The following is a 26,377-nucleotide window of genomic DNA, read 5'->3' as shown; positions in this document are numbered from 1 at the left end:
CAGTCATAGCGGCGTTTATTAATTGACAAAACTATGTCACACTGTCGGCAATTTGAAATTCACCCGTTTTGAAAGCCTTAACGTTCGTGTGAAAGGACGGCGATGACGGCAATAAGGGTGCGGCCTTCCCATATTTAGAAGCGGTGATGCAACAGCCTAGAAGGATGTCGGGAGGCTTTCCTCGCTGAGTGGACCGCAACTCGGCAATATGTATTTGGCATTGTTGGAAAAGAAAGCCCTAACTTTGCCTATGTTAAGGAGGAGGAGGTGACGCAGCAGCAAATAAATAAATAAATAAATAAATAAAGGGAATGGGAAAAGCCCATACTAATTTCACGGCAGCAACCTGGAGTTCGAACACGTTCGTGACCTTTCTAGTTCCAAGAAGAGCGCTTCGAGGTGTATTCAGGCTGAGCAGGAAGCTTTAAAAGTGAGTTTTAAAGCCTCTTGCAGAGATGTCTCGGTATATGATTTTTCTATTGGCCCAAAGTTCAGGAAAGTGTGACACCGCAATTATTATGCCTTCCTCCATTTCTCCTTTGTCGTTTAAAGTCCTCCAAAAATAATACTCAGAAATCACTCAGCCAGCCCCGCTCCCACTGGAAACTTTTGACGTCACTGTGTGAGCGCTCCCGAATAAAACATTTTTCAATCCGATGACGCGAGGCTGAGCGTCAGGCACTCGCCGTCACGTCAAAATGCGCTGACGACCCCTGAGCACACACACAATGAATGGAAAAGTCGAGGGCATCAGATGCTTTGCCAAGTCTCGTCTGAAAAGGCCTTTATGCCGCTTATTGCCTTTTGCATTCAATCAACGTACCACATAGCGATGTCAAACTTAAACCATGTTACAGGCTAATTTGCAACTATGTTGTGCAAGAAATAAAAAATAAACAGCAGAAAGAATTGATTTTGATGAAAGGGGATCTTAAAAATGTAGTGGTGTAGTAGGCTTAAGTGTTCATCAAAAAACAAGGAGCAAGTTAAATGCCTAAAAAGTAGGTATATTTAATATTTTTGTAAGCTACTGTAACAGTGCTTTTAAACCTTGGAAAATAAAACACTACTTAAACAATGATTCTTGCAAAAACGTTCAATAAAAAATGTACCTTAATACATTTTTGAAAATAAACTGTTCTAAAAGATTAAATGCAAATGTAGTGTACTTAAAATTTGAATTGAACTGAACTATAGTTAAGAAATGTTCAATTCAATTCAATGTAGATTTATTGCACATAAAAGTTAAATGACAATTGTACCATCCCGAAATAAATGTTCAAAAACCAAACAGCTCTTAAAGATTAAATGCCAATCTATTTTATTCAAAAGTAAAATACAAGTGATTTTTTTTATTTTTTAGGGGGGGGTATCCACTTGCTTTTCCTTAAGTGCTGTGTATTTGGTTGCAAGATGGCGTTTGCATTGCTAGGAAGACCACACACTGAGTACCACTAAGGGGAGCCCACGAACCACTAGTTGTAAACGTACCAGACTTTGAAGAGTCACTGGGAAAAAGATTGTAAAGAAATAAACTGCTTTTATAAAGTATAATTACTGTACGTTGGGACAAGCCGAAAGTCACAACAAGTGTTTTTGTGTTACGCTAAACATGGTCATTTAAACTGAAATTTAAAAGTTACATTCCACTTCTTGGATCACTACTTCGTAATCCCTGCTAGTCGTTCCTCTCCAGGCTAGCAGCGCAACACCTGCTTAAACAACCATCCAAGGTCGATTGACACCAAAGAACCAAACTCAAGGGGGACACGCGCTATGCGTCTTTTTCAACGAGTCCCCAAATGTAAGAACTGGTGCTGGATTGCTGGCTACGTCACGACCGCAAAAAGCACTTGGTCACTAAATTTGACGCTATGTGCTCTGATAGTAGATAATAGACACCCATTGCCCCTATCGGGAACAGCACTCAGGCACTGAACTGCAGCAACGAATCTGAAGCTCGCTCATAACTCAAATTTTGGCTCACAACACAAAGCAAAAAATCTATCAAGCGACAACTCATGACGTGAAAAACTTGTAAATTGGGGCACTCGAAAGTCAAGCTACCACACCTTACTATACGGACATCATCTCACAGCACGAGAACACACTAACTAGGATATTCTGTGTGGTTCCTATGGCTAGTAGCCATAAAGGCATATCTAAATTTTGTATGTGTTGGCAGGTGAAGAGCTAGCTGATACTGAATGTGTGCATCACCAGTGGGCAATACGGTGGAATATGAGCTGGCCTCCATCTTACTGCATCATCATGCTGCAACTTGGCCCTGTGCCTGTTCTTCAGCCCCCACCTGCTTGTCTTCTGGAGTGCAATAACACTCCTGTTGGGACATGCTGCTGTCAAGGGAATGGCTGCACACACAATGACAAGGATCCACAATATTAATATACAGCATAGTACACACAGACCTGTCATGTAATTACTTATTGTATATTGTGCAAGTGCTCACCACTGCACTTGCAAGTGGGTCAACACTTGCACAATACAATGATATCCTGTATCAAATATTCTACCTTTATTTTTTTCATTATTAATTTACAGAGGTGACAAAAGTACTCACACTAAGTAGAAGTACAGATACTTCTGTAAACAAAGACTGGTAAACAAAGAAATTCCTTCAGTAAAATTATTTTTTTATATACTGTATATATATATATTTTTTTACTGTAAATTATATATAATGCCCCTTCTAATCTTGAACTTAGCCTAACGATAAACTACCTTTGCCAACGTTGTGAACTGACTAACAAAAAAAGCTAAATTGATGAGAACAACTGAAAAATATACAACTTTATCTACATGTGTTTTTTTCTGATGAGCTGGAGACTTTTTCAATGCCAGTATGTCCTCAAACTGGACATTGGAGACTTCTGGAGACAATCTTGCGTCTCTCTCTCTCTCTCATCTACTAACAGCCTCACACAGCCTGTGGACAATGCAACAAGGTGTTAATTTAATGTTGAATGTCAATGTAAATGGGGATCTTTTACATTTCAATTAGAAAATAAGATTTTATGTATGTACGTATGTAACCAAAATAGACATAGCTAAAATATTAGACACAGCTAAAATGATGATGCCGTACTTACACCTCTTCAAACTACAATCACAACAGTAAACACATAGTTAAATGGTTGTGGCTGGTGTAGAAGTGGCCTCTTTCCTGGTGACACGCATAAAGTAGGCAGCCGTTGCTGTCGCTATTTGTGTCCGTGCAGCATTGGGTATAATCCTAAAATAACCCGTGCACGACACAGGATTGCCATAATAGCATTACATTGTAACTGAGCCGGCGGCATGGTGACCGACTGGTTAGAGCGTCTGCCTCACAATTCTGAGGACTGGAGTTCAAATCCCGGCCCCGCCTGTGTGGAGTTTGAATGTTCTCCCCGTGCCTGTGTGGGTTTTCTCCGGGCACTCCGGTTTCCTCCCACATCCCAAAAACATGCATGGTAGGTTAATTGAAGACTCTAAATTGCTCGTACGTGTGAATGTGAGTGTGAATGGTTGTTTGTTTATATGTGCCCTGCGATTGGCTGGCAACCAGTTCAGGTTGTACCCCGCCTCCTGTCCGAAGATAGCTGGGATAGGCTCCAGCACGCCCCCAAAACCCTTGTGAGGATAAGCGGCTCGGAAAATGGAGGGATGGATGTAACTGAGCCAGCAGGAAACACCAAGAGGAGTTTAAACATGGGAGGCAAGGACTCATCTGTTTTTAATGCACCAAACAAATACATGCTGTGTGGTTCAGATCGGGGGGCAGGCTGTAAGTCAACAATGTCCTGTAGCCTTCCTATCCCCACCAGCATCACATGTACTCCAATTTTAATGGCACACACCACACTAAGAGTCTTTAATTGGCGTAACGGGCACGTTTTAAGAATGTAGGCCTGTGCTTGCATTGGTTTTCTCCGGGTACTACGGCAAACATACAAACACCACACAGGAAGGCCGGAGCCTGGATTCGAACCCCCAATCACAGAACTGTGAGGCGGATGTGCGAATGTGCCATATATATATATATATATATATATATATATATATATATATACGCTCTAACCAGTCGTCCACCGTGCCGCCTATATATGTATACACACACACACACACACACTGAACAAAAATATAAACGCAACATTTGTTTTTGCTCCCATTTTCGTGAGCTTGACTCCAAGATCTAAAACTTTTTCTACATACACAAAAGGCCATTTCCCTCAAACATTGTTCACAAATCTGTCTAAATCTGTGTTAGTGAGCATTTCTCCTTTGTCGAGAAAATCCATCCCACCTCAGAGGTGTGACATATAAAGATGCAGATTAGACAGCATGATTATTGCACATGTGTGGCATAGGCTGGCCACAATAAAAGGCCACTCTGAAATGTACAGTTTTATCACAGAGCACAATGCCGCAGATGTCACAAGTTCTGAGACCTCCATATCCAGCATGTTTACTTCCAAGATTGTCTGAAACCAGCCACCCGGACAGCTGCTGCACCGATCGGTTTGCATAACCAAAGAATTTCTGCACAAACTGTCAGAAACCGTCTCAGGGAAGCTCATCTGCATGCTCGTTGTCCTCATCAGGGTCTCGACCTGACTGCAGTTCGTCGACGTAACCGACTTGACTGGACGAATGCTCGCATTCGGTGGCATCTGGCACGTTGGAGAGGTGGTCTCTTCACGGATGAATCCCGGTTTTCACTGTTCAGCATCTTGATATGCCACACCTGTGAGATGGGATGGATTATCTCGACAAAGGAGAAATGCTCACTAACACAGATTTAGACAGATTTGTGAACAATATTTGAGGGAAATGGCCTTTTGTGTATGTAGAAAAAGAGAGAGAGAGAGAGAGAGAGAGAGAGAGAGAGAGAACTCATCATGGCTGTAATCATGTGCACTGATTATAAGATGTTTACACGAGACCACTATGTAGAGTATTGAACCCATGAAGCGCTTCCTTTTGCTCGAGTGCCTTCAAGAAGAAACCATCCTCAGTTCAAAAAATGACAATGCATCATCTGAAATAATTTGGTAGACCTGTACAATCTGATATAATCAAATACACGAGTTGTGTTAAAAATCATGCTTTTACAATGATAATAAAGCTCAATTTTGATCACTATTGTCAAAGACGTATTCGTTCAACAGTCTTTATCAGGGATCATGCAGGTGTATCTAATGATGCATGCAGTGAGTGTACAGTTGATCATATTTGACTGACAGCGCTTCATAATTGAAGGAAATCATTTTCATGCTTTCAAATAAGCAAAAAGTACTGTAACATAGTATTTTAACTCACTTGCGCTATCTTGTGCCCACATCCACTGTGGATTATGTTTCTACCATCTTTGTCCAAGAATGTGGTGAAGACATTCAACTTAGTCATTTGAATTGTTCTGGGGTACAAGTGATGTGAAATTCAACACTGGAACAGATGGAACTCAGATCATGCAAGGCATTGGGCCTTCTTCACTTGCCAACCAAAGCCTTAGCCCTGCCCCTATCAATTGCAAGAAAGTATTCATCTCTGGGAAAAAGGCCTCATTTCACCATTAACGTCCAAAATATTCATACGCCAATGTCAGCTTCTCGACTCAAGTCTGTCTTTGTGTATGTGGGTGTCCAGACACCAAAGATTAATCGGCCCAACCCTGGGCCCCGAGTTCCATGCGAGGACTGGTTCCAGCAGCATTGGAACCACTACCACTTTGACCACATCTAAGGTGAATCAACACATCTCCATATTTTATCTAGCTTAGGCAATGTATTACACACACTATAATACATCTGTTACTATTCAGCAGTAATAACATTAATTGTTTCAGAAACAGGGTGGATGTGCTTCGACCATTTTGGTGGATCTCAGTGGAGGAAAAGCCCATCGTACCCTTAATCTTTCATGGTAAACCTGTTAATTTCTTAGTTTACACTACATTTTATATGGGCCTTTAGACAATTTTCCGGTGACGTCGTGCAACTCCGGACACACTCTCGGCTGCCATGTTGGAGGTCAACGCATTGTTTTGTTCCGGTGCTGATTGAGTGTTTGAGTAAATACAGTACATCTGATAGCCAATGTCAAAAAATTGCGAATTACTGTGTGGTGTTTGGCTGCGACGATACAGGTGTGAGGGACAAAGTCTAATTTTAAATCAGGGCGAGATGACGGAATATTGTTCAAGAAAAAGATGGTGTTTGTGGCTTTCACGAATCAGAAGAGCTGAAGTTACATTTTAACGCTTAGCAATATTAGAAAATACGTTACATACTCCACACACTACATACTGTATCTCGATTTTCAATGTTTGCATTTTATTTCAGTATTCTTAAAGGAGAGTACTGAACTAGCTAGCCTCACTCACTCACCACCCCCGCCCCCACCTCACTATCAAGCATGACAAACCCGTAATGTTACCGGTTTGAAGTATATTTTATGAAACGTACACTCAATTAAAATTAAAAATATAAGGGCCGGAACTGAAATGAGGCTACATTCAGATATCTTACTAGTAGTTTGAAAACTGCATACCGTTCCTATAAGAGTGCTCCAACTTCAAAGATTTTCAAGCTACGAGCAGTTACTTGATCGATTTTTTTATGCTTTGTGTTGTGAGCCAAAATCTGAGTCACGAGCGAGCTTCAGATACGCCGCTACACAAGCGGAGTGAAAAAAATAAATATTGCAACAGTTGTAGCTGCAGTTCAGTGCCCAAGTGCTGTTAAGAGATAATGATTGGGGTGTCTATCTCTGCTCTACAGCATCACTGGAGCACACAGTGTTGTATGTATTCACTGAATGTTATTTGCAATAGAGTTGTATCTATCAATCTGATGCAAATACTTAAGCGGGGTTTCCCCTCAGAGCCTGCAACGTTGGAGGACTCAAGTCATTGAACAGATGTATAGCGAGGGTGCAATGGGAGTTAGGTTGTCTGGTATCAGTCACTCCGGGACCGTTGTGTACGCCGATGTTTCTTGACTGATAAGCTCAAACAGTAGTCAACTGGAAACCGCGTTACAGTGGAAAGTAACTGGCAAGTTATAACAGGAATTTAGAAAAAGAGTTTATTTATTTACATTATCTTTTTGTTTTTTATTAGAAACAGGTAACAAAACATGGTGGTGTTTTTTTTTCTTCCCGGGACTGGAACACAGTGTTTTAATTCATTACAATGGGGATAATCAATTTGATATAAGAGTAATTTGAGTTACCAGCTCGGTCACGGTAACAGTTAATCTCGTAAATGAAGGTACTATTGTACATTATTTATTGATACAGACAGAAAACCTCCTCTATTTTCTGGCATGGGAAATTGTTACATCTCCTGTTGTTGAGGTAATTCAGCACAGTAAGACAAAGTAGATGAGACGTGCCACAACCAAGGACAGGACACAAGCTGAGATCCATCACTTATATAACGCAGTCTTGCGTGTTAAGTTGTAGCACGTGGCCTTTCCTTTCAAATTCGTGTGCCCACCCTCAGTGTACATTCGCCAAACCCTCCCTTTTTGTTTCATTTTTGACTCCATTCTCACTCGGCTGCTCCTCTCTTGCCTGACTCTGCCCTAAAGCAGGGCCCCAGCCCGTGTTCAGCTTAAATGGAGTGAGCATGAACGCTGACTCACATATTCATTAATACACATGGCTGCACACTGCAACATAGAAACAATGCCTCCGACAGAAAATAAACATAACATAAATGTACATCCAGGATGCACCTAATTCCCCGCTGAGGGTGGAATAGAACTTTGTGTGCCATGAATATGCATTCTGCATATTGTTAATGTGGGAAAGGGGCCAGTGTTTTTGTCACAAAGACCAAAGCAGTGACAAGAGACAGCAACAATCCCTGCTGTAAAAAGGCACGCTGACACAGTCAAACCACTGCTGATAAACACGGGGATACTGTCAAATCACTGAATTCAATATAAACACATAAATGAGATGCAGGACACCCAATGTTGACATCTTTTGGAAACCAACACAAAAGCCATGGTGTATTGATACCAGGGATACCGACAGAATGCATTTAACTCAGGGAATAACTGCTACTAATAGACCGGATAAAGCAAATGACCCATGTGATCAGTGACACTAACACACAAGGTAATAGTTTCCAGTGCATACTGACATCTCGTGGCTACTTCTGAGTGTAGTTGAGTTTGTGGGCTTTATGTTTAAGCATAAAATAATCATGTGTGCTATGGAGATGTGATACTCTGCATTTATTAAAAAAAACAAAAAAAAAAAGTCAGCACAGTGCTAAATTTGTATATTCATTGGGAAAGTCGACAGAAGAGAGATTACATGAATCATACCCTAAAATTACTCATTTTATAATTTTTTATAACAAACTGGTGGTATCAAATTGTACAATGTAAAAAAGTGCGTTATACTACCCGCTCCTCCTTAACAGACACCTTTCCCATCTTTTGAGAAGCAGACTTGGGTTTCCTGTTTTTTACAGTGCCCTTTTTTACAGTGTTAATATTTGGTTTCTTGCATGTTACCATGCTTACACTGTCGGACTCTTTCTTTGCCCTTTTTAGATGTGGGGTTCCTTTCATCTTTTGGAATTTCTTGAGATCGGCACAGAACAACACCTGAATAATGAAAAGACACTCTGTGGTTACAGTGGACAAAATGCATGGAGATGCTCAACAATAGCTGCACTTACAGACTGGGCCCAACCAGCGTAAGGACCCCACAAATTCCTGAAGAAATCCCCTGTGTACAAGTGTTATCAAAAATGAGTGTGGGGAACGCCGCGAGGATACTTCCAAAATATGACGAATGAGACACATGAACACGAACCGATGTCTTTGTGAAGCTTTTCTGTGAGGCTTTTGGGTTCATTGGCAACAGTATATTTATAGTCACGCTTCGCAATTTGCCACACGTGCGTGTCGATTGGCACAGCATCTGCCTTATCCAGGGACATCAGACATACACAATCTGCCACCTGAAGGAACACACATACTCTGAGTTACAGTTTAGATGTTCACTACAGACCACTTCATCATTCATTCTACTGTACCTTAGTGCCCACCCCGGGGAGGGCCCGCAGAGCATCACGGGCCTCCGCATATGGGACACTGCGTAGACCTTCAAGCCATTCGTGACAGTGGTTGTCTAAAATCTGATTTGCACTCTGTTGCAGGAATCGAGCTCTGTATCCAAAACCGAGTTCCCTGAGGCATGCTTCTATATTGTTGTCTGCAATATGGAAAATGAGCATTTGTTTAGATGTGGAACATACAGTATACAGGGACATTGTTAGACATGAGACCACATACAGTGGATATAAAGTATATATAGCCTTGTTCAAATGCCAAGTTTTTGTGAAAAAGAAAAACAAGACCAAGATCAATTATTTCAAAACCTTTGACACATCAATGTGGCCTACAACTTGTAAAACGTAATTTGAAAATAATAATAATATTTGGGGGGTTGACATTCCCCATCTGTTGATCATATTAGTATTACTTAATTGGTCTTGTGTGTTTTTTCTCTGGGTACTCCAGCTTCCTTCCTTACATGAAAACATGTGCAAAGACTGTGAGTAATTTAGTACTAAATTGTTGAGGTACATCTTAAAACTCCTTTTCACCATCTCAGCATGCCGGATTTTTGGGGTGGGGATAAAAAACGGGGGCGCTATGACGCAAGAAGGGGGGGTCATCCATCCCCCACTTCCGCATAGGGCGCCTGTTGCGCCAATCCAACGTTACCACAGTGATGTTTGACTCAAGTCCACCAATCAAATGACACAAGGCAGTCACATGACCGTGCACGTACCTTCGGGAGCCAATTAAAATCATTCCATCCATCCATCCATTTTCAACACCGCTTATCCTGGTTAGGGTCGCGGGACGCTGGAGCCTATCCCAGCTGAGTTCTGGCGAAAGGCGGACTACACCCTGAACTGGTCGCCAGTCAGTCACAGGGCACATTCGCACTCACATTCACACCGCCACTGAGTGGGAACTGAACCCACGCTGCCCACGACAAAGTCAGGCGAGTGTACCACTACACCATCAGTGACTCAATTAAAATGACTCATTTTGTGAAAAAAAAAAAAGAAACAGCCGCGCGAGTGTGTTTACAGACTCCAAAAAACACCAGCTTTGTCATGCAACTCTTAAATTGTGACTGGCCAAACTTTGATATTTCAGCCCACTTCTAACTTGAGAAAGTTAGAAGAAAGTTTTTTTTTTTTTGTATTATGTATTACTCGTGCACTCACTGTAGTTGTCTCGCCATGCTGCACTATTTGCATATACTGGCCACTCATGCCAGAGTAGCATCTGCTCCATTTGCACACTGATTGAGGAGTATCTGTAACATTTGCACAACCAACATTGTCCCAGATGATCGCACTACTCATCACTTTAAACCGCATACACTCCTTGAAGTCTCAGCGCCCTTTGCGCAATGGACTATTGCAATATTAGTCATTCGAACTGCTCTAAGTGCTAGAGGACTCTGCATCTTTTTGCACAATTGTTTTTTGTCAATGTCTTTATGTCTCCAAAGTGTTCTGTAAATTGACTGTCTGTTGTACTAGAGCGGCTCCAACTACCGGAGACAAATTCCTTGTGTGTTTTGGACATACTTGGCAAATAAAGATGATTCTGATTCTGACAACACCTTGCGGTAAGTTGCAGATGTTTCTATTGTTGTTATGGCAGTGGATATGGCAACATTAGCCCTACCCTATGGTGTCGCACACGCATACATACAATCACTTAAGTCTGGTCAGCAAACAGCTTCTTTATGAAGTCATTCATGTGAATAAAGCAAATAATGTTTCTGTAGGTCCAAATGCATGTGTTGTTGGTTTTTGGGCAGTTAAATTTTGAAATGGTGGCAGGTGTGTGTCGACTCCCATATATTATTATTTTTGTATTTCATTAGATGTTCACGCTCTGATTTAAAATAAATAAATAAATAAATAACAAATCTGAAGTTACTCACAAGTTACTCTTTACTTGAGTAGTTTTTTTATTGAGTACTTTCTTACTCAAGCAAATATTTGGATGAATACTTTTTATATATATATTTTTTAATTTATATTTTTCATATTATTGTATAGTAACAGTACTCTTACTTGAGTACAATATTTGGCTACTCTACCCACTTCTGGCAATTAACTAAAAATAAAAAAACACACATCTTCCCTGAAGTGTATGTAATGTGTTTTGTGTTATTTGGGCTACAGTCTCTCTGTTGTTTGCCCCTAAACACATCGCATAGCGAGGCAGCTGTGAACTGGATGGAATCCCACACCCCAGTTTAGGAGCCAGGAGGTAAGGGACATATTTGATAGGCAGCGGAAAGTTTCAAGGTGCGGATTTTTCAGAGCATTCAGTCACACGCCCACAGCGCCTGGAAGCTGAAAGAACGTCTCAATTCTTGACCATCAATTATTGACCATTTTGAAGCCTGATTTCACATACTTTGTGATTTTTTTATTCATTCAAATTTGTCTCTCTTGTAAACAATACTCTTCTCTGTGGTGCGACAATCTAACAACACATTTTTTGGTGAGTTTACTGGGCCTGTAACAACAAATTTTAAAGTTTGAAATCGGAAGTCATGGAAAAGAATAACAGCCATATCGCCGATGTTGGGCCAAAATCTTCCTTTGTCCAAATTTGGTCAATTTAATATTTTTCACAAATCGATAATATTGGTCAGTCACCACGTGCGTGTTTATTTATAGGCAGTTTATTTATTTATTTATTTTAAACAAATTATTTACCAATATAAAGTTTTGAAAATGGCTCGCTCTCTTTGATGATGCAATGTAAATGGCTAAAAAAAAACATGCCCTTTTTGGGTTTCCAACTCCAGCGATAAATACTATTGATGAAGAAAAAGCTTGTAATATCTGTAAAAAAGTGAAGAAAAATTGCATTTTTTTGTATGGATTTTCTGCCAAAATCCATTTAGCAATAAACATAAAGTAGACACACTTGATTTGCTTTAGTAGGCCACAAAAAAAATGTTGGGGTGGGACAGATTCTGTTTGACACCAGTATACTAGCACAACACAAAGGGTAAAATATTAGCGGGTTACATCAGTTGTACTGCACCTGTTAATGCTAACAAGGAAGGAAAGTCGTAGTACAAGGTTTCATCTAGCTGGCAGAGCAGGTTCCCCCTGGCCTGACACAACCTCTCCACCATGCCTTGGATGCGAGAAATATGGTTGTTGGAGGTGCAAATGAAAGAAAAGAGGCATTCAGTGGGGTCCTGGCGGAGCAATCGCACACCTGTGGAAAGAATATACAAAGCAGATTGAATGTGAGTCAGTAGTTGTTGATAGGTGATACCATGCAAGCATACACTGACCGGTGAAGATGTCTGCAATTTGCTTGAAGTGGGGGTCTGCTGCTCCCCATTTCCTGTACAGACCCCTCAGATTCACATTCAGCTGGAAGTAATCTCTCAGCATGGCGTCGTCCTCGTTATCATGCTGGAGGTTTACGGCCACTGCCTCCTTCTCCTCTTCCTTCTTCATGGCTCCTTCACATTTCATCTGTGCCTGGCTTTTCTCATTGAGGAAAACACCACCCTTCCCAGCCCCAACTTCTCCATGCACGTGTCTGCCCTTGTGTTTGTAAACGTGGTACCACAAAGTGTCATCTGTCTGAGTAAGAGTCCACACTCGTCCTCCCATCACTCCAGTCCAGTGTCCGTCTCCGGTCTCTCTCCAGCTGTGGGAAAATATACAGTATGAGCGTTATTAAAATAATTAAGTGATTCCGACAAAGCCCAAATGTTGAAGGTAGACTGCCAGAGCTTTGTGCTTATGAGAACATTGTTGCAAAGGGTGGATTTCTTACAAGCAGTAATTGTGCAGTTCTCCAATGCAAGAGGTGACTGCAGCAAATATTCAGTGACTTAGTCGTGAAGATAATTCGGGAAGTCTTGATTACAATCAGAATGGATGGTTTTCTACAAAACTACCAGTTAAGTTGTGACACGATGGGTGAGTGGTTACTGATGAGCACATCTGCCTCACATTTCTGAGGTTGGGGGTTGAATGGAGGCTGTGTGGGGTCCACGTTCTCCCCGGGCTTGCTTGGGGTTTCTGTGGGTTGTCCAGCTACCTCCAGCATTCCAAACACATGCACGTTACGTTCACTTAAGACTCTCAATTGACCATTGGAATTTCAAAATTCAATAATCCAATAAAGATTTGCACCTGGGCCTTATCCTTAAAATATCAATGTGAGTGGTTTATTTTTTCTTTTAGTCCTTGTACTTATTTTTCCTGCGTACTTCTGCTTAGGTACTTTTTAATGTGTGAGCCCTGTCAAAGATCATTTTCTGTCACCCTTCGGGATCAGAAAAATAAAGTTTCTATCTTCTAGTTATCTGTGGATGTGAATATGAATGCTTGTTTGTCTTAATGTGTCCTGCGATTGGCTAGAGGCCAGTCCAGGTTGTACCCCGCTTCTCGCTCATAGTCAGCTGGGATTAGGCTCCATTTCACCCGCAACCCAAATGAGAATATGCGGTAAAGAAATAGGATGGATGGATACAAATAATACACAAAATCTTTGTTCAATCTATCTCTGCCAGCGACATGTAACAGGCAGAACAATTCGATGCTCTTCCACTAGATGGCAGAAGGTACATAATTAACCTTTGTATCCACTTTGTTGGGCTTTTTTTTTTTTTTTTTTTTTTTTACATCGTATGCAGTGAGAATTTGCTATTATAAAATACATTGTGTGTGTGTCTGTGTCAGTCTAGTCTGACATACCGGAACGACTGCCCACAAGCAAGCGTGAGATCCAGTCGCAGCTCTGACTTCTCACAGGGCAACGCTCTCCACGTATTTACTCCCGATGACAGAACTGCATGGGTTGCCATAACTTTACGCATTTGGTGTCCTGCGTGGATGCATCTAATCGCGTATCAGGATGAAAGGAACCAATGGCTTCTTTTTGTCGCCCTTGTTTACAGTCAGGCTGCCGGCGGAACTTCGATGACGCCATACCGGAAGTGGTAACCCTAACCCGACCCCCTGCCCCCCAAAAAATCTGAAATTAAAAACGACCACATCGAAAAAGACACGTCGCAAATGTGTTTTCAACATACCATTACTATGAATACATTTTTAAGGTAATGAGTTTGGGGTAAAGCCCATTAAAAAAAATGCCCAAATTGAAACAATATTCATTCTGGTGTTATATCAGTGGTGAGTCATTATAAAATGACTAGTGTTAATCAACATGAAGCTATATGTCTTATTGGCCTCGGCGTGTTTTCATACTTGTAAAGGGAAGCATTGTTTAATCGTCAAATAAAGAGAATAATAATCATAATTGAAATGAAGAGTCACTGAGACAATAGATAGTAAAATTCTAAGGATAGAAGCTCAAACCGGATATATATATTTTTTAAACTGAGTCTTTGGTTTTAGCGAAAGTTTTGTTTCATGGACAACAAAAAATTTGTACAGCGTTACACAGCCGCATGCATTACATAGACAATTTTCTGTAGAGCCAAAATGTGTTGTGTGTTTCATATTCAAATTGTATCTAAAACTAGATAACGATTGTTTGTGGTCCTAAATTCATAATTATGAGTGGAAAACGTCACGCTTTCTGATGCAATATTTCTAGCTCGAGGTTAGTTAACCTTTTAAGATACAACGTTGCGATTGGCTGTATGCTTTATAGTAGGCGGTGCTGCTTTTGAATGATTGGCTGACAGCGTCCAAACCCGCTGCTTCAATTGGGTCATATTTATCCCCCTTTTTCTTCCCCCTTTGCAGCAGACAGGAAGTATTTGTCCCTCTCTCCTTCGAAGCAGTGATCCTTTACGGCGGTGCTGTGTCTGTGTTCACGTGAACCTGTTGGGGAAAAGTGGAAAAATGGACGATACAGCGACACTTTTCATTTCCATCGGGCTTAGTGAGCAGAAAGTGAAAGAAACCCTGAAAAATGCAGCGTTGACTGCCACCCTGAAGAGCGCAATCGTTCAGGTTTGACCCCCACATCTATTCGTGGAACTCATAGTATTCATAGTACTCATAGTACAGCTGTGACAGCAACGCATTCTGATCACTTCTTGTGCCACAACAAACTTTTCAACTACATACATATTTAATAACTCCATTGATATGGAGCTATTTCTATTTACTCGAGTGTCTTACAGCTGCGCATTTTGGAGTGAGGGTGACAGGGCTTTCATTTTCACTTTAACATCACTGTTTTGAGGGTCAACATATTTATTGTAGATGATGCTGCTGGTTTGTTATTTTTAAATCACATCGTGTTTGTCAATGATGATCACAAGTTGCGTTGTTCATCATTTCTGGTTGGCTTTCAATTGTTTCCGTAGGCTCGCAATGTCAGTGGAGCAACAGAAGTGGACAAAGTAACGGGTACATTGTTGTACAGTCTGGCCTCTCGCCTCAAAGATTCAAAACGTCTGGCATTCCTTGCAGAAAACATAGCTCAGCGCAAAATAAGCACCGAGCAACAGCTTGCAGGTAATTCCTTACGTGTGTGACATGCTGCAACACCCCAACCATAGGTAGGGGCGTATTTAGTCATTTTCGGGCCCAGTCAACAGCATACTACACTACTGACAAAAGTTTATTTTCACTTCAACGCAAGTTCTTTAACGATACAGTTCTTACAATCCTTCTTGAGAAATATTATCTAACAAGTGATTTAGCTCAATGATTTTACTATAATTGATAAGAACATTTAATACGGTTTACCATTTCGACCACTTTAATGTTCAATGAGTATTCATGTATAACTGAAAAGCATCACTCTTCTCACTAGGGCTGGGTCTTGTTAAGAACCTCACTATTTGATTCGATTTCGATTCTTTCGGTTGCGATTCAATTTGATATCTAATTCTTTAGGGTTGCAATTTGATTTGATTCGGTATTGATTTAAATCTTTCGATATCGATTCAGTAAGGAGTTAATAACACACAAATAAGAGTTAATTTTGAAAAGTTCATTTTTGAGGCCATGTAACAATGTCATATGTCACATCACATTTTTTAAGCAATAGAACATCTAAAAATAAAAATGTGCGCATAACTTATTTGTATACATAGAGTAGAAAAGTAAAACAATATTGCAGTTGTGTACAAACACTGAAAGGGTAAAGTGCATGTAAACTTAAATTATGTTCATTTCCTCTTAGAAATACACAATAACTTATTTGGTCATATGGTGTACACAAGTTAAAACATGACGACAACTCTGCATCGCCTTCTCCTCTAACAAGATGCAATAGTCCATTGTATGAGAGCGGAGAGGGAGAGTAGTCGGAACAATCATAATAGATTACGCTTTTTTTCCATGTGTTTTTAAGCGTGTAAATCAAGACGAAAAGAATAATTGCTTTAGATTAAAAAAAATGTTTTTGAGATGTTTAAGGGCCCTTGGAAATCTTGGGGCACCAGGTAATTGCTTGTTTGGGTAATGGTAAGTATGCCACTGCTCATAGGAATGAGTCACACACCCTTGTTAATCATGCAGGGTTATTTAGATTAATAGTTACCTTACATACGCTGATATCTTTCTTTCAGTATCAGGCCAGATTGATATTTGACAGAGTAAGCAATCCACATTACCTTTTGGCAACTACTTGCCTCATGTTAGTCCACATAAACTGCTTGCACACTACAGATGGACATTTCACATTTTACTGTTTGTATTCTAAAACATTTCTGAATCTGCAGCTCCTTTGGACTTTGTAAAGAATCACCTGCTAATTGCTTTAGATTAAAAAAAAAGTTTTTGAGATGTTTAAGGGCCCTTGGAAATCTTGGGGCACCAGGTAATTGCTTGTTTGGCTAATGGTAAGTATGCCACTGCTCATAGGAATGAGTCACACACCCTTGTTAATCATGCAGGGTTATTTAGATTAATAGTTACCTTACATACGCTGATACTTTTCTTTTAATATCAGGGGAGATTGATATTTGACAGAGTAAGCAATCCACATTACTGTTTGGCAACTACTTGCCTCATGTTTGTCCAGATAAACTGCTTGCACACTACAGATGGACATTTCACATTTTACTGTTTGTATTCTAAAACATTTCTGAATCTGCAGCTGCTTTGGACTTTGTAAAGAATCACCTGCTAATTGCTTTAGATTAAAAAAAATTTTTTTGAGATGTTTAAGGGCCCTTGGAAATCTTGGGGCACCAGGTAATTGCTTGTTTGGCTAATGGTAAGTCTGCCACTGCTCATAGGAATGAGTCACACATCCTTGTTAATCATGCAGGGTTATTTAGATTAATAGTTACCTTACATACGCTGATACTTTTCTTTCAATATCAGGCCAGATTGATATTTGACAAGAGTAAGCAATCCACATTACTTTTTGGCAACGACTTGCCTCATGTTAGTCCACATAAACTGCTTGCACACTACAGATGGACGTTTCACATTTTACTGTTTGTATTCTAAAACATTTCTGAATCTGCAGCTGCTTTGGACTTTGTAAAGAATCACCTGCAGGATCCCCTTAACGAAAGTGATTTTAATGAAGCCTGCGGAGTAGGTGTGGTCATAACACCAGAGCAGATTGAAGATGCCGTAAGTACATGTTCACATGAACAACTTTAAAGCTTTAATATGCACTGTTCAGGGATGGGGCATTATTGTGTAGGTGGAGTCTGTGATCAAGAAGCACAAAGAACAGCTTGAAAAGGAGAGGTACCACTTCAACATGGGCCTGCTAATGGGTAGGAAAGCTCAGTTAGCCTTGTAGATATTTCTGAAACAAGTACCACTGCACAGATAGAAGGCCTAATTCGTGGTTTTGGTGTTTGTTGCAGGAGATGTGCGCTCTGCTCTAAAATGGGCTGATGGGAAAGTTCTAAAAAATGAGGTGGACATGCAGGTAGGTCTGTAAAAGGGTATATTGGGAGCATGTGACAGGCCTTCCATTTTGGGCTTGTGAATGAAATGTTATCTAACATATGTGACTTCGCCTTTGGTTCTGAAGGTCCTGCACCTCTTAGGACCCAAGACAGAGGCTGACCTAGAGAAGAAATCTAAGGTAACTTGGAAAACGGTAACTTTCAGAATTTGTTTTCAAAAAGCGAGTAATTTGTTAGTGTGGATTAAGCAATCATGACAATCAAATGTCATTTTCAAATGTTAGCTCTAAACTAAGCTTTTGTTACCGTTTGGGCGAGTTAGGCAAGCGTTTTTTTCACACTTGACAGTATTCAAGTTAAACAAACCAACTCCTTTCTGGAGCTTAAAATAGTGATATCTTAATTATTTTATAATAAAACAAATATTGACATATTGACATTGATATTCTTTCTCTGTCTTTCTCCAAATACCATGAAGCCCCAGAAGAATAAAGCTGAGAATGAAGTGAAGATGAAAAAAGAGGAGGTGGTACTGAATGGTAAGCTGGACATGTTGACAGGAGTGGTTGTCTGACTGCAGTTAAGTGTGTTGTTTGTGTACTTTTTTTGTTTTTTACCATTTGTGTTGTTAAGGTGAGGCCACAGCTGTGGAGGGAAAGTCACTATTGGAGCAGCTCAGAGGAGAAGCCCTGAAGTTCCACAAACCAGGTGAAAATGGAAACAACCACAAAATGAGAGTGAACTTCTTCCAAACTCAAGTAGCAATATTTTATCTCTCTGATCAACTGATATGCAGGAGAGAACTATAAAACTGAGGGATATGTGGTTACACCAAACACTATGAACTTGCTCAAAAAGCACATGGAGCGCTTTGGTGGACAGGTGAGATCACATGTAGACAAGAAGCAAAAAAAAAAAAAAAAACTCGCAAAATTTGCCTGATGTCTCAACTCTCGCAGATGCGTACCCGTTTCCCTCCTGAGCCCAACGGTATCCTTCACATTGGACACGCCAAAGCCATTAACTTTAATTTTGGTTATGCAAAGGTATGTCTCTTAAGCTCCACTCAAGGCAGCTATATAGAATCACGGCTTCCTTTTACACGTCAACTCTTTCCCAGGCAAACAATGGAATATGTTTCTTGAGATATGATGACACAAATCCAGAGAAGGAGGAAGAAAAATACTTCACTGCCATCAAGGACATGGTGGAGTGGCTTGGTGAGTTGGTGATTTTTCTACATTTACAAGTTTTGTATGTCAACTATAGTACTGTATATTACGGTCTTGCACAGGCTACACGCCGTATGCAGTTACGCATGCTTCAGACAACTTTCAGCAACTGTACGATCTTGCACTGGATCTTATTCGCAGGTGAGCACGACGACTGTGTGTTTTCCACAGCACATTTAGGATGAAAGATGTCTCATTCCTGCCATTGTCTTCCAGGGGTCATGCATATGTGTGCCACCAGAAGGGGGAGGAACTGAAGGGCCACAATACCCCTCCGTCACCATGGAGAGACCGTCCAATTGAAGAATCGCTGGTTTTGTTCAAGAGGATGAAAAAGGGGATGTTTGCTGAGGGAGAGATTACACTCAGGATGAAGACTGTCATGGAGGATGGGAAATTGGACCCCGTGGCATACCGAATCAAATACACGCCACATCATCGAACAGGAGATGAATGGTAGGCCAGTTGTCTCAATAGCTGTTCTTTTCACCACTCGGATGAAATTTCAGTACTACTATACCCGATTCCTGAACATTTCTCTTCAGGTGCATCTATCCCACTTATGACTACACCCACTGTCTGTGTGACTCCATTGAAAATATTACACATTCACTCTGCACCAAAGAGTTCCAGGCCAGGTAGACATTGATCGCTTTTTTTTCCCTATCATTCATTACCCTTCTTGTAGACACACTAAAATAATTTGTCGCCCACTGCTTGTATTTTGTTGGCAGGCGGTCATCATATTACTGGTTATGTAATGCTCTGGATGTGTACTGCCCTGTTCAGTGGGAATATGGCCGCCTGAACCTCACCTATACTGTCGTGTCTAAAAGGAAGATCATTAAACTAGTGGAGAAGGGAGTGGTCAGGTAAAATGGTGAATGGCAAAAGGTTTCATTGTTTTTTCTTCTTAGTTTTTTTTGTTGACAAAATGAATGCCACGTCGGATCAGAATTTTGTATCTGCAGATGCCCTGAGTTAAATTATACTTTTGACCTAGGAATTGAACAAATGCAGGCTTACTCATGCGTGTATTTATGAGGGGTGATTTATTTATGTATGTATTATTATATTTTTTTAAATTTAAATGACAAATTGAAACATTTTTTGCAACGTAGTCCCCTTGTAAATGTACACACTTATTTCAGCGGTCGTTGAGAGTACAGATCCCCTCTTCATAGAAGCTTGAGTGTTGGCCCCCCAAATACTCCACTACGTCATCAATGACATCATCTGTTGCGAAATGTTGACCACTTAGCTCTTTTTTTCATCTTCGGAAATCAATAGTAATTTGAGGGAGCCAAATCAGGTGACTATGGAGGATGTCACCTGTGTTTAAGTGTGTAAACTCACTGTACAAGGGGAGTACGTTGAAAAATAAATGTTTAAATTTGTCTCAAAAAATATATATATTTATATTTACTATAGGCCACAAACATTTCAATCACCCCTCATACTTCACATCTGTAGCAGTTGGCTGGACCCAAAAACCTAAACAGTCAATATTTCTCATTTAAAGTAAAAACAAGTAGAATACTTAAGAGTGACCAGAGTTTTGGCTGAATTTTTTTGTATTCCTTTTTTTTTTTTATTTTTTTTTTTGGTTTGACTGATGGCAACGAACTACACAACTAGCAGCTGCAGCTTGTCCGATAGTGAAGAAAAAAAATAAATGTGATAACAGCTTTACGTGTGCTTGTGCCTTTTTCTGAAGATGTAGTGGTAGGTCTCAGCTTACATTCTATGGGGGAAAAAAAAGTGATCTTGGGCTTGAAAAGGTTGGTTACCACTGCTTTAAAGCAACAGATAGTGAACACAATTGGTACAGCAACACATGTCGAATGTCTATGACAATACTCGAGACATATTCTTTTACCTTTGCGAAAAACAACTAATAAATGCTGCAGCTTACTAATCAGTTGTGACCATCCTCTTTGCATATATGCATGTATCATACTGCTCCCTGATGGACAGGTCGCACACACCAGAAGGAGCCTCTCAATGAGTGCATGAAATCATGATGCCCAAACTGTTTAATTCTCTACATTCAATGTAATTATGTTATTACTGTATGTTTTTATAAAGCACCATAATGGAGAGTGCTGTTTTTCTTCTTTAAAAACATCTTTAAACATTTTTTGTTGGTGTTTAATGGGGGGCTAGTACAGATTAATGGCATTTCCAATGGTGAAAGATGATTTGAGATATTAGTATTTTCAGTTCTGAGGAAGGGCGGTCACGGAATGAATAAAACTTTGACAACTTGACAAGGCACCACTGTGCAGATAAACAGAGGAGATGACATACAAAGCAAACATTACGTGCATCACTATTTATTTTAACGTTAAGTATTCATGCTACAACATGGTGTCAAGTCGTCATTTAAAAAAAACATCACTTTGATATATCCTGTCTAATTGCAGAGACTGGGACGACCCTCGCCTCTTTACTTTGACCGCACTTAGGAGGAGAGGCTTCCCGCCAGAGGCAATCAACAACTTCTGTGCTCGGGTAACCAGGATGACTGGAGGACTGGCTAAATAGTCACTTGTAATTCGTTAGTAATGCATTAGTTTCTGATGTGCGTTGGTAGGTGGGAGTTACGGTTTCCCAGACGACAACTGAGCCGCATCTTCTGGAAGCGTGCGTCAGGGATGTGCTCAATGAGACAGGCCCACGAGCAATGGCTGTGCTGGAACCTCTCAAAGTCACCATAGTAAACCTTCCTGAGGGCTCAAATGTATGCGTCATATTCTTACTAAAGGCGAAAGGCACTACTTTTTTCCGTTTTCATTAGTGTAAATGTTCAGGTGACCCAATACTACCTTATAGCGTGCCTGAGGATTTGCTATTCGGTTCTGTCGTCTCCTCTCTCAGTCAGAAGTACGAGTGCCAGACTTCCCTGCTAATGAGGCCAAGGGCAGCCACACGGTGCCATTTAAAAGCACCATATTCATCGAACAAAGTGACTTCAGAGAGGTTTGACACACAAAATATTGCAGAGTAATTCTAACTGTAGATAGATAATGATGGTGGACTTTTATTTTCAGGTGATGGAGAAAGGCTACAAGCGTCTGACCCCAGAACAGCCCGTTGGTTTAAGGCATGCCGGGTATGTCATCTCTGTAAAGAAGGTCATCAAGGTACGACTCGGGAGGTTTGACTTTGACATGAACATTTTTGGTAGTGTCTGCTCCTATTCTAAACACATGCTCTGGTCCAGGATGCTCAGGGTAAAGTGGTGGAACTGGAGGTGAGCTGTTGCAGCTCTAATACAGCAGAGAAACCAAAGGCCTTCATCCACTGGGTCAGCCAGCCACTTGTGTGTGAAGTGCGCATCTACGAGAGACTGTAAGTTGTCAATCATAACATTACTTACAGTGGATATTAAGTCTACACACCCCACATCTTGAAAAATGAGACCAAGATAAATCATTTCAAAGCTTTTGCTACCATTAATGCGACCTATAACCTGTATAATCATCAGACTATAACTCATTTTCCCATGTGTGTTTGGGAGATTTTGTTACGGTCTGATGAAACCAAGGTTGATCTGCTCATCACCAAAAGAGCACCATACCGACAGTGAAGCATGGTAATGGCAGCATCATACTTTGTGACTGTTTTTATTCACGTAGAACTGGGGACTTAGGCAACGGGGAGGGGATTATAAACAGTTCCCACTAGCATTCACTGTTGGCACAAAACCTTAAAGCTTCTGCTAGAAAGCAGGGACTGTCAGGTATTTTAAATGGTGGCAGGTGCGTTTTTAATGTCATTGATTAATTTAGAACACAGCCAGCCACATTCCAGTTATAAGAGGGTATGCACACTTGTGCAACCACATTATTTCATTTTTTTTAAAATTTCACCTCTTTAAGATAAAATGTTGTACAGACTATAGGTCACATTAATGGAGGAACGAGTTTTGAATTATCTACTTGATCTGATTATTTTTTTTTAATAGCACAATAAGCTGGCATTTGATCGGGGGGGTGTTGTAGACATTTTATATCCACTGCATGGAGGGAAGACTGGAAAACAGAGCAGAACTCTTGAGCAAGACACATACTTCCCGCAATTGTATCTGGGTGCTGCAAAGCTGTCAACTGTGTCTTACCAATAGTGTACTTGCTGTATTTACTATCATGATTGATTGAATTCACAGAGAACACATTTTCAATTCAATTAGATTTTTAGTGTATAACTCCAATTTACAACAAGTTATCTCAAGGGCGCTTTTCATATGGAGCAGTTTGAGAACCACACTCCTTGTACATAAAGGCCAAATGAACCCCTGTATAAGCAAACACTATTGGCAAAAAGAAAGGAAAAACTCCCTTTTAAGAAATCTCAAACAGACCCGAGACTCGGTGAGGGGCAGCCATCTGTCTCAATTGTTTGGGTTGAGATAGTGACGGGAGAGGGATTGCAGCAGGGATAAGAGAGAAGTGTGAATTATATCAGTGATAATGTTTTGGTAATTAGCATTGTTGGGGAGTAACTCATTACATGTTATGAGATTACGTTATTACTGTGACGAATTAGGGTGTCAGTCCCACCTCCAGCGTGGAAGTCCCACCTCTCGACTTGATGTCCCACCTCCAGCGTGGAATTCTGTTTAAATTACTGGGAGAAGATGTATTATTAAATTACAATTGCTTTTGGGAAATCTTCTGATAGCGAGTCGCCATATTTTAACGATGACGTCACCGTGGCGGCTTGCTGTCAGAGGATGTCCAAATGTGCCTCACACCGTTGTGTAGTTGTTAAAATGCTTTTCTAAATCAGTTAGTCCCCTAATCCCATTAATAGTTGTAATAGTTGTTAATTGAGTTTAGGTGTGTTTATTCCCTGCATCTTTTGTTGTGTCTTAACTATTTTTCATTATTATCTTGCACCAGGAGTGAAGGTGTTATCTGTGCACATGAGCTCTCTAGCTTTCAGTACGTTGTGCAAGCTGGCTGATGTGCCAATGGTCAGTTGAAAATACCTCTGGAAAGCCACAGTGGTTAACACTAGGGTATGCTACAGTGATACATACAATACTAAAGCACAAGTAAACCTTTGTATTAATAATAATAATGATAAAACTTAATTAGAAAAACAAATTAGGAGGGGATAATTGCTAACATTTATTGCATATTAATATATCAATGGACAGAAAGTCATGGGTGTGCATTATATACATAGGAAGATGGGTTTTCCTGATTTTTTTCCTCAATTTGGGGGTCACGTTATACTCGTGTATTATAGAGAAATAATGGTACATTTAATAGACAAGAGCATGTAGTAACTTTCTAGTAGTATAACTAGAAACCATGTTAAAACGGCGAATTAGCCCAAAATATGAATTTATAGGAAAAAGAGGATGCAAACGTCCGACACATAACAGTAAGTCACAGAAGTAAAATGGGAAAATGTCATCACTGTCCATTCAAATATCCAAAATACCACAACAGTGTCATAGTTGACCTTTTTCACAGAAATTAGAATTTTTTTTTTAATTTGTATATTACAAAGAATGGATATTAATGTTCTAATCTCACCATCTTTATAGATTCTTACACAAACATCCTGAGGATCCAGCTGAGGTGCCCAATGGCTTCCTGAGTGACATCAACCCAGTAAGTCGCTCTCATGCTTAGATGGTGCTTTCTTGATTTCATATCTTTGGATTGTAGTTATTGTTTAATGGAAGAAAAAAAATATTCTGCCTCAAATTTAGAATTCTATGCAAGTGATCACCAGTGCCTTAGTTGATACCTCTGTCAAGGGAGCAAAAGTTCTTGACAAATTCCAGTTTGAAAGAGTTGGCTACTTCTGCCTGGACCCTGACAGCACTGCAGACAAGGTACATTTAAACAGCTGCCTCATACTAAATATTAGAAAATAGTATACAGTACATTAATAGCCATAATAGAAATGGGATAGTAATTTATCTTTCCTGAATTATGTGTGGCCTCTTATTTGCGTCTTTGTCATTGCAGCTGGTCTTCAACAGGACAGTTACTCTCAAAGAAGACCCGGGGAAGATTTAAGTGTGTGATTGCGATCAAGCTACGTGACCTGCTTCCCAAGAGCCCACAGATACATGCCAAAATCATTTGCATCACATCATAGATAAAGCCAACAACCACATTTGTTCATTAAGATTGAAATAAATCACACAATATTAGGGAAACCATGTTCTTCCACATGCATCTCAATTGGAAAATATTTTTTTGAATCTAATTATTTCTGCTCTATTCTCCAAAATTGTGACTTGAAGTACATTAGTATCGGATCTTTAGTAACACACTTTGTATTGTCAGTGTGAAATTACGAGTACCGGTATTTGTAATTGCTTATTGTTACCTCTTTGTTTGCTGCAACGCATACCGTAATACAGTACCTGAATTTTATACTGTTGTCTCTTGAATGACATAGAGGAGATGCTGTCCACATACATGATGCTATCACAAAGCATCATTTCTTTTATGTCACAGAGGGTGCTCTCGTGTATCAGGGAAAATTTTAATTTATTAGAAAATAGCCATTTGTGTCTGTTTTTTAATAACTAACAGATATTCTCACAAGCCATACATGAACCTAATGAGATGCCATTTTTAATGTACTGGAATTTTTAATAGTCATCATAACCCATCAAGGGGTAATTCACCTCACTGCTGTGTTTCGAAGAACCCGATAACACATGCAGGTGTGTAAGGAGACGTGTCAGAGTGAAAAGTATGTGCAAACAAACCGTGACCCTGCGGTTCCAAAGCCTGACTCCTTACAGAGCTACTGTATATCAAACATTGTGCTACAAAGATAATATTGTTGTGTCAATTAACTTAAATGATTGTAATTTATCCATTTAAAAATATGAATTTAATTATGTGTTGTATTTGTTGCAAATTGCAAGAGTATATAACTTATTAAACACCCATGCAATCTGAATTTTTCATCATGGGGTGGGCAAATTTTGTGCTCAGGGGCCACATTTGATATCTAAAAGCAACAGATGGGCCAGGTCATTTATAGATGAGGTAATAAAAACAAAGTTAAAATGTGTATGTAAAATAGTTTATTTTAATAATCAAATAATTCATGCAATTTTAAACTGTATTTGTAATTATAATGAATTAACCAGTTGTGTAACTAAAATAAAAACAATGTGCAATGTAGCCCTGATATTCTTTATCTCTAATTCTCAGGACACTACTATTGGGATGAAAACTACTAAGGGGTGAATA

At 40.0% G+C, this 26,377-nt stretch overlaps 2 protein-coding genes across 5 annotated transcripts; one reads left to right on the top strand and one right to left on the bottom strand.

Annotated features, from left to right (window-relative positions):
- Positions 1-1,321: 1,321 nt before the first annotated feature.
- Positions 1,322-14,027, bottom strand: ogg1 (8-oxoguanine DNA glycosylase). 2 transcript variants are annotated; one of them, XM_061682774.1, is made up of 8 exons: positions 13,802-14,027; positions 12,382-12,746; positions 12,123-12,302; positions 9,062-9,240; positions 8,839-8,986; positions 8,702-8,751; positions 8,544-8,627; positions 1,322-2,372 (listed from the first exon to the last, which is right to left on the bottom strand). In XM_061682774.1, exons 1-8 carry the CDS (start codon positions 13,921-13,923, stop codon positions 2,361-2,363), a joined length of 1,140 nt encoding a protein of 379 aa, XP_061538758.1. In that variant the 5' UTR covers positions 13,924-14,027; the 3' UTR covers positions 1,322-2,360. The 2 variants fall into 2 exon arrangements, with proteins under 2 accessions (XP_061538758.1, XP_061538749.1); XM_061682765.1 differs by lacking the exon at positions 1,322-2,372 and having other exon boundaries at positions 7,066-8,627.
- Positions 14,028-14,821: 794 nt separating this feature from the next.
- qars1 (glutaminyl-tRNA synthetase 1) lies at positions 14,822-26,081 on the top strand. Of its 3 annotated transcripts, XM_061679166.1 has the most exons (23): positions 14,822-15,028; positions 15,388-15,538; positions 17,508-17,617; positions 17,691-17,766; positions 17,860-17,924; positions 18,030-18,083; positions 18,383-18,443; positions 18,538-18,612; positions 18,701-18,786; positions 18,864-18,950; positions 19,025-19,124; positions 19,199-19,277; positions 19,353-19,592; positions 19,682-19,774; positions 19,871-20,008; positions 21,563-21,650; positions 21,733-21,879; positions 22,017-22,118; positions 22,190-22,282; positions 22,363-22,490; positions 24,700-24,766; positions 24,868-24,993; positions 25,130-26,081. In XM_061679166.1, the coding sequence occupies exons 1-23, from the start codon at positions 14,918-14,920 to the stop codon at positions 25,178-25,180; spliced, it is 2,328 nt and encodes a 775-aa protein (XP_061535150.1). In that variant the 5' UTR covers positions 14,822-14,917; the 3' UTR covers positions 25,181-26,081. The 3 variants fall into 3 exon arrangements, with proteins under 3 accessions (XP_061535150.1, XP_061535161.1, XP_061535171.1); XM_061679177.1 differs by lacking the exon at positions 19,871-20,008; XM_061679187.1 differs by lacking the exon at positions 25,130-26,081 and having other exon boundaries at positions 24,841-24,924.
- The last annotated feature ends 296 nt before the right edge of the window (positions 26,082-26,377 follow it).

Source organism: Phycodurus eques, chromosome 1, assembly GCF_024500275.1.
Source record: "Phycodurus eques isolate BA_2022a chromosome 1, UOR_Pequ_1.1, whole genome shotgun sequence".
Lineage (NCBI taxonomy): Eukaryota > Metazoa > Chordata > Actinopteri > Syngnathiformes > Syngnathidae > Phycodurus > Phycodurus eques.
Note: the sequence above shows the minus strand (reverse complement) of the source record. Positions and strands in the feature narration are given on the sequence as shown.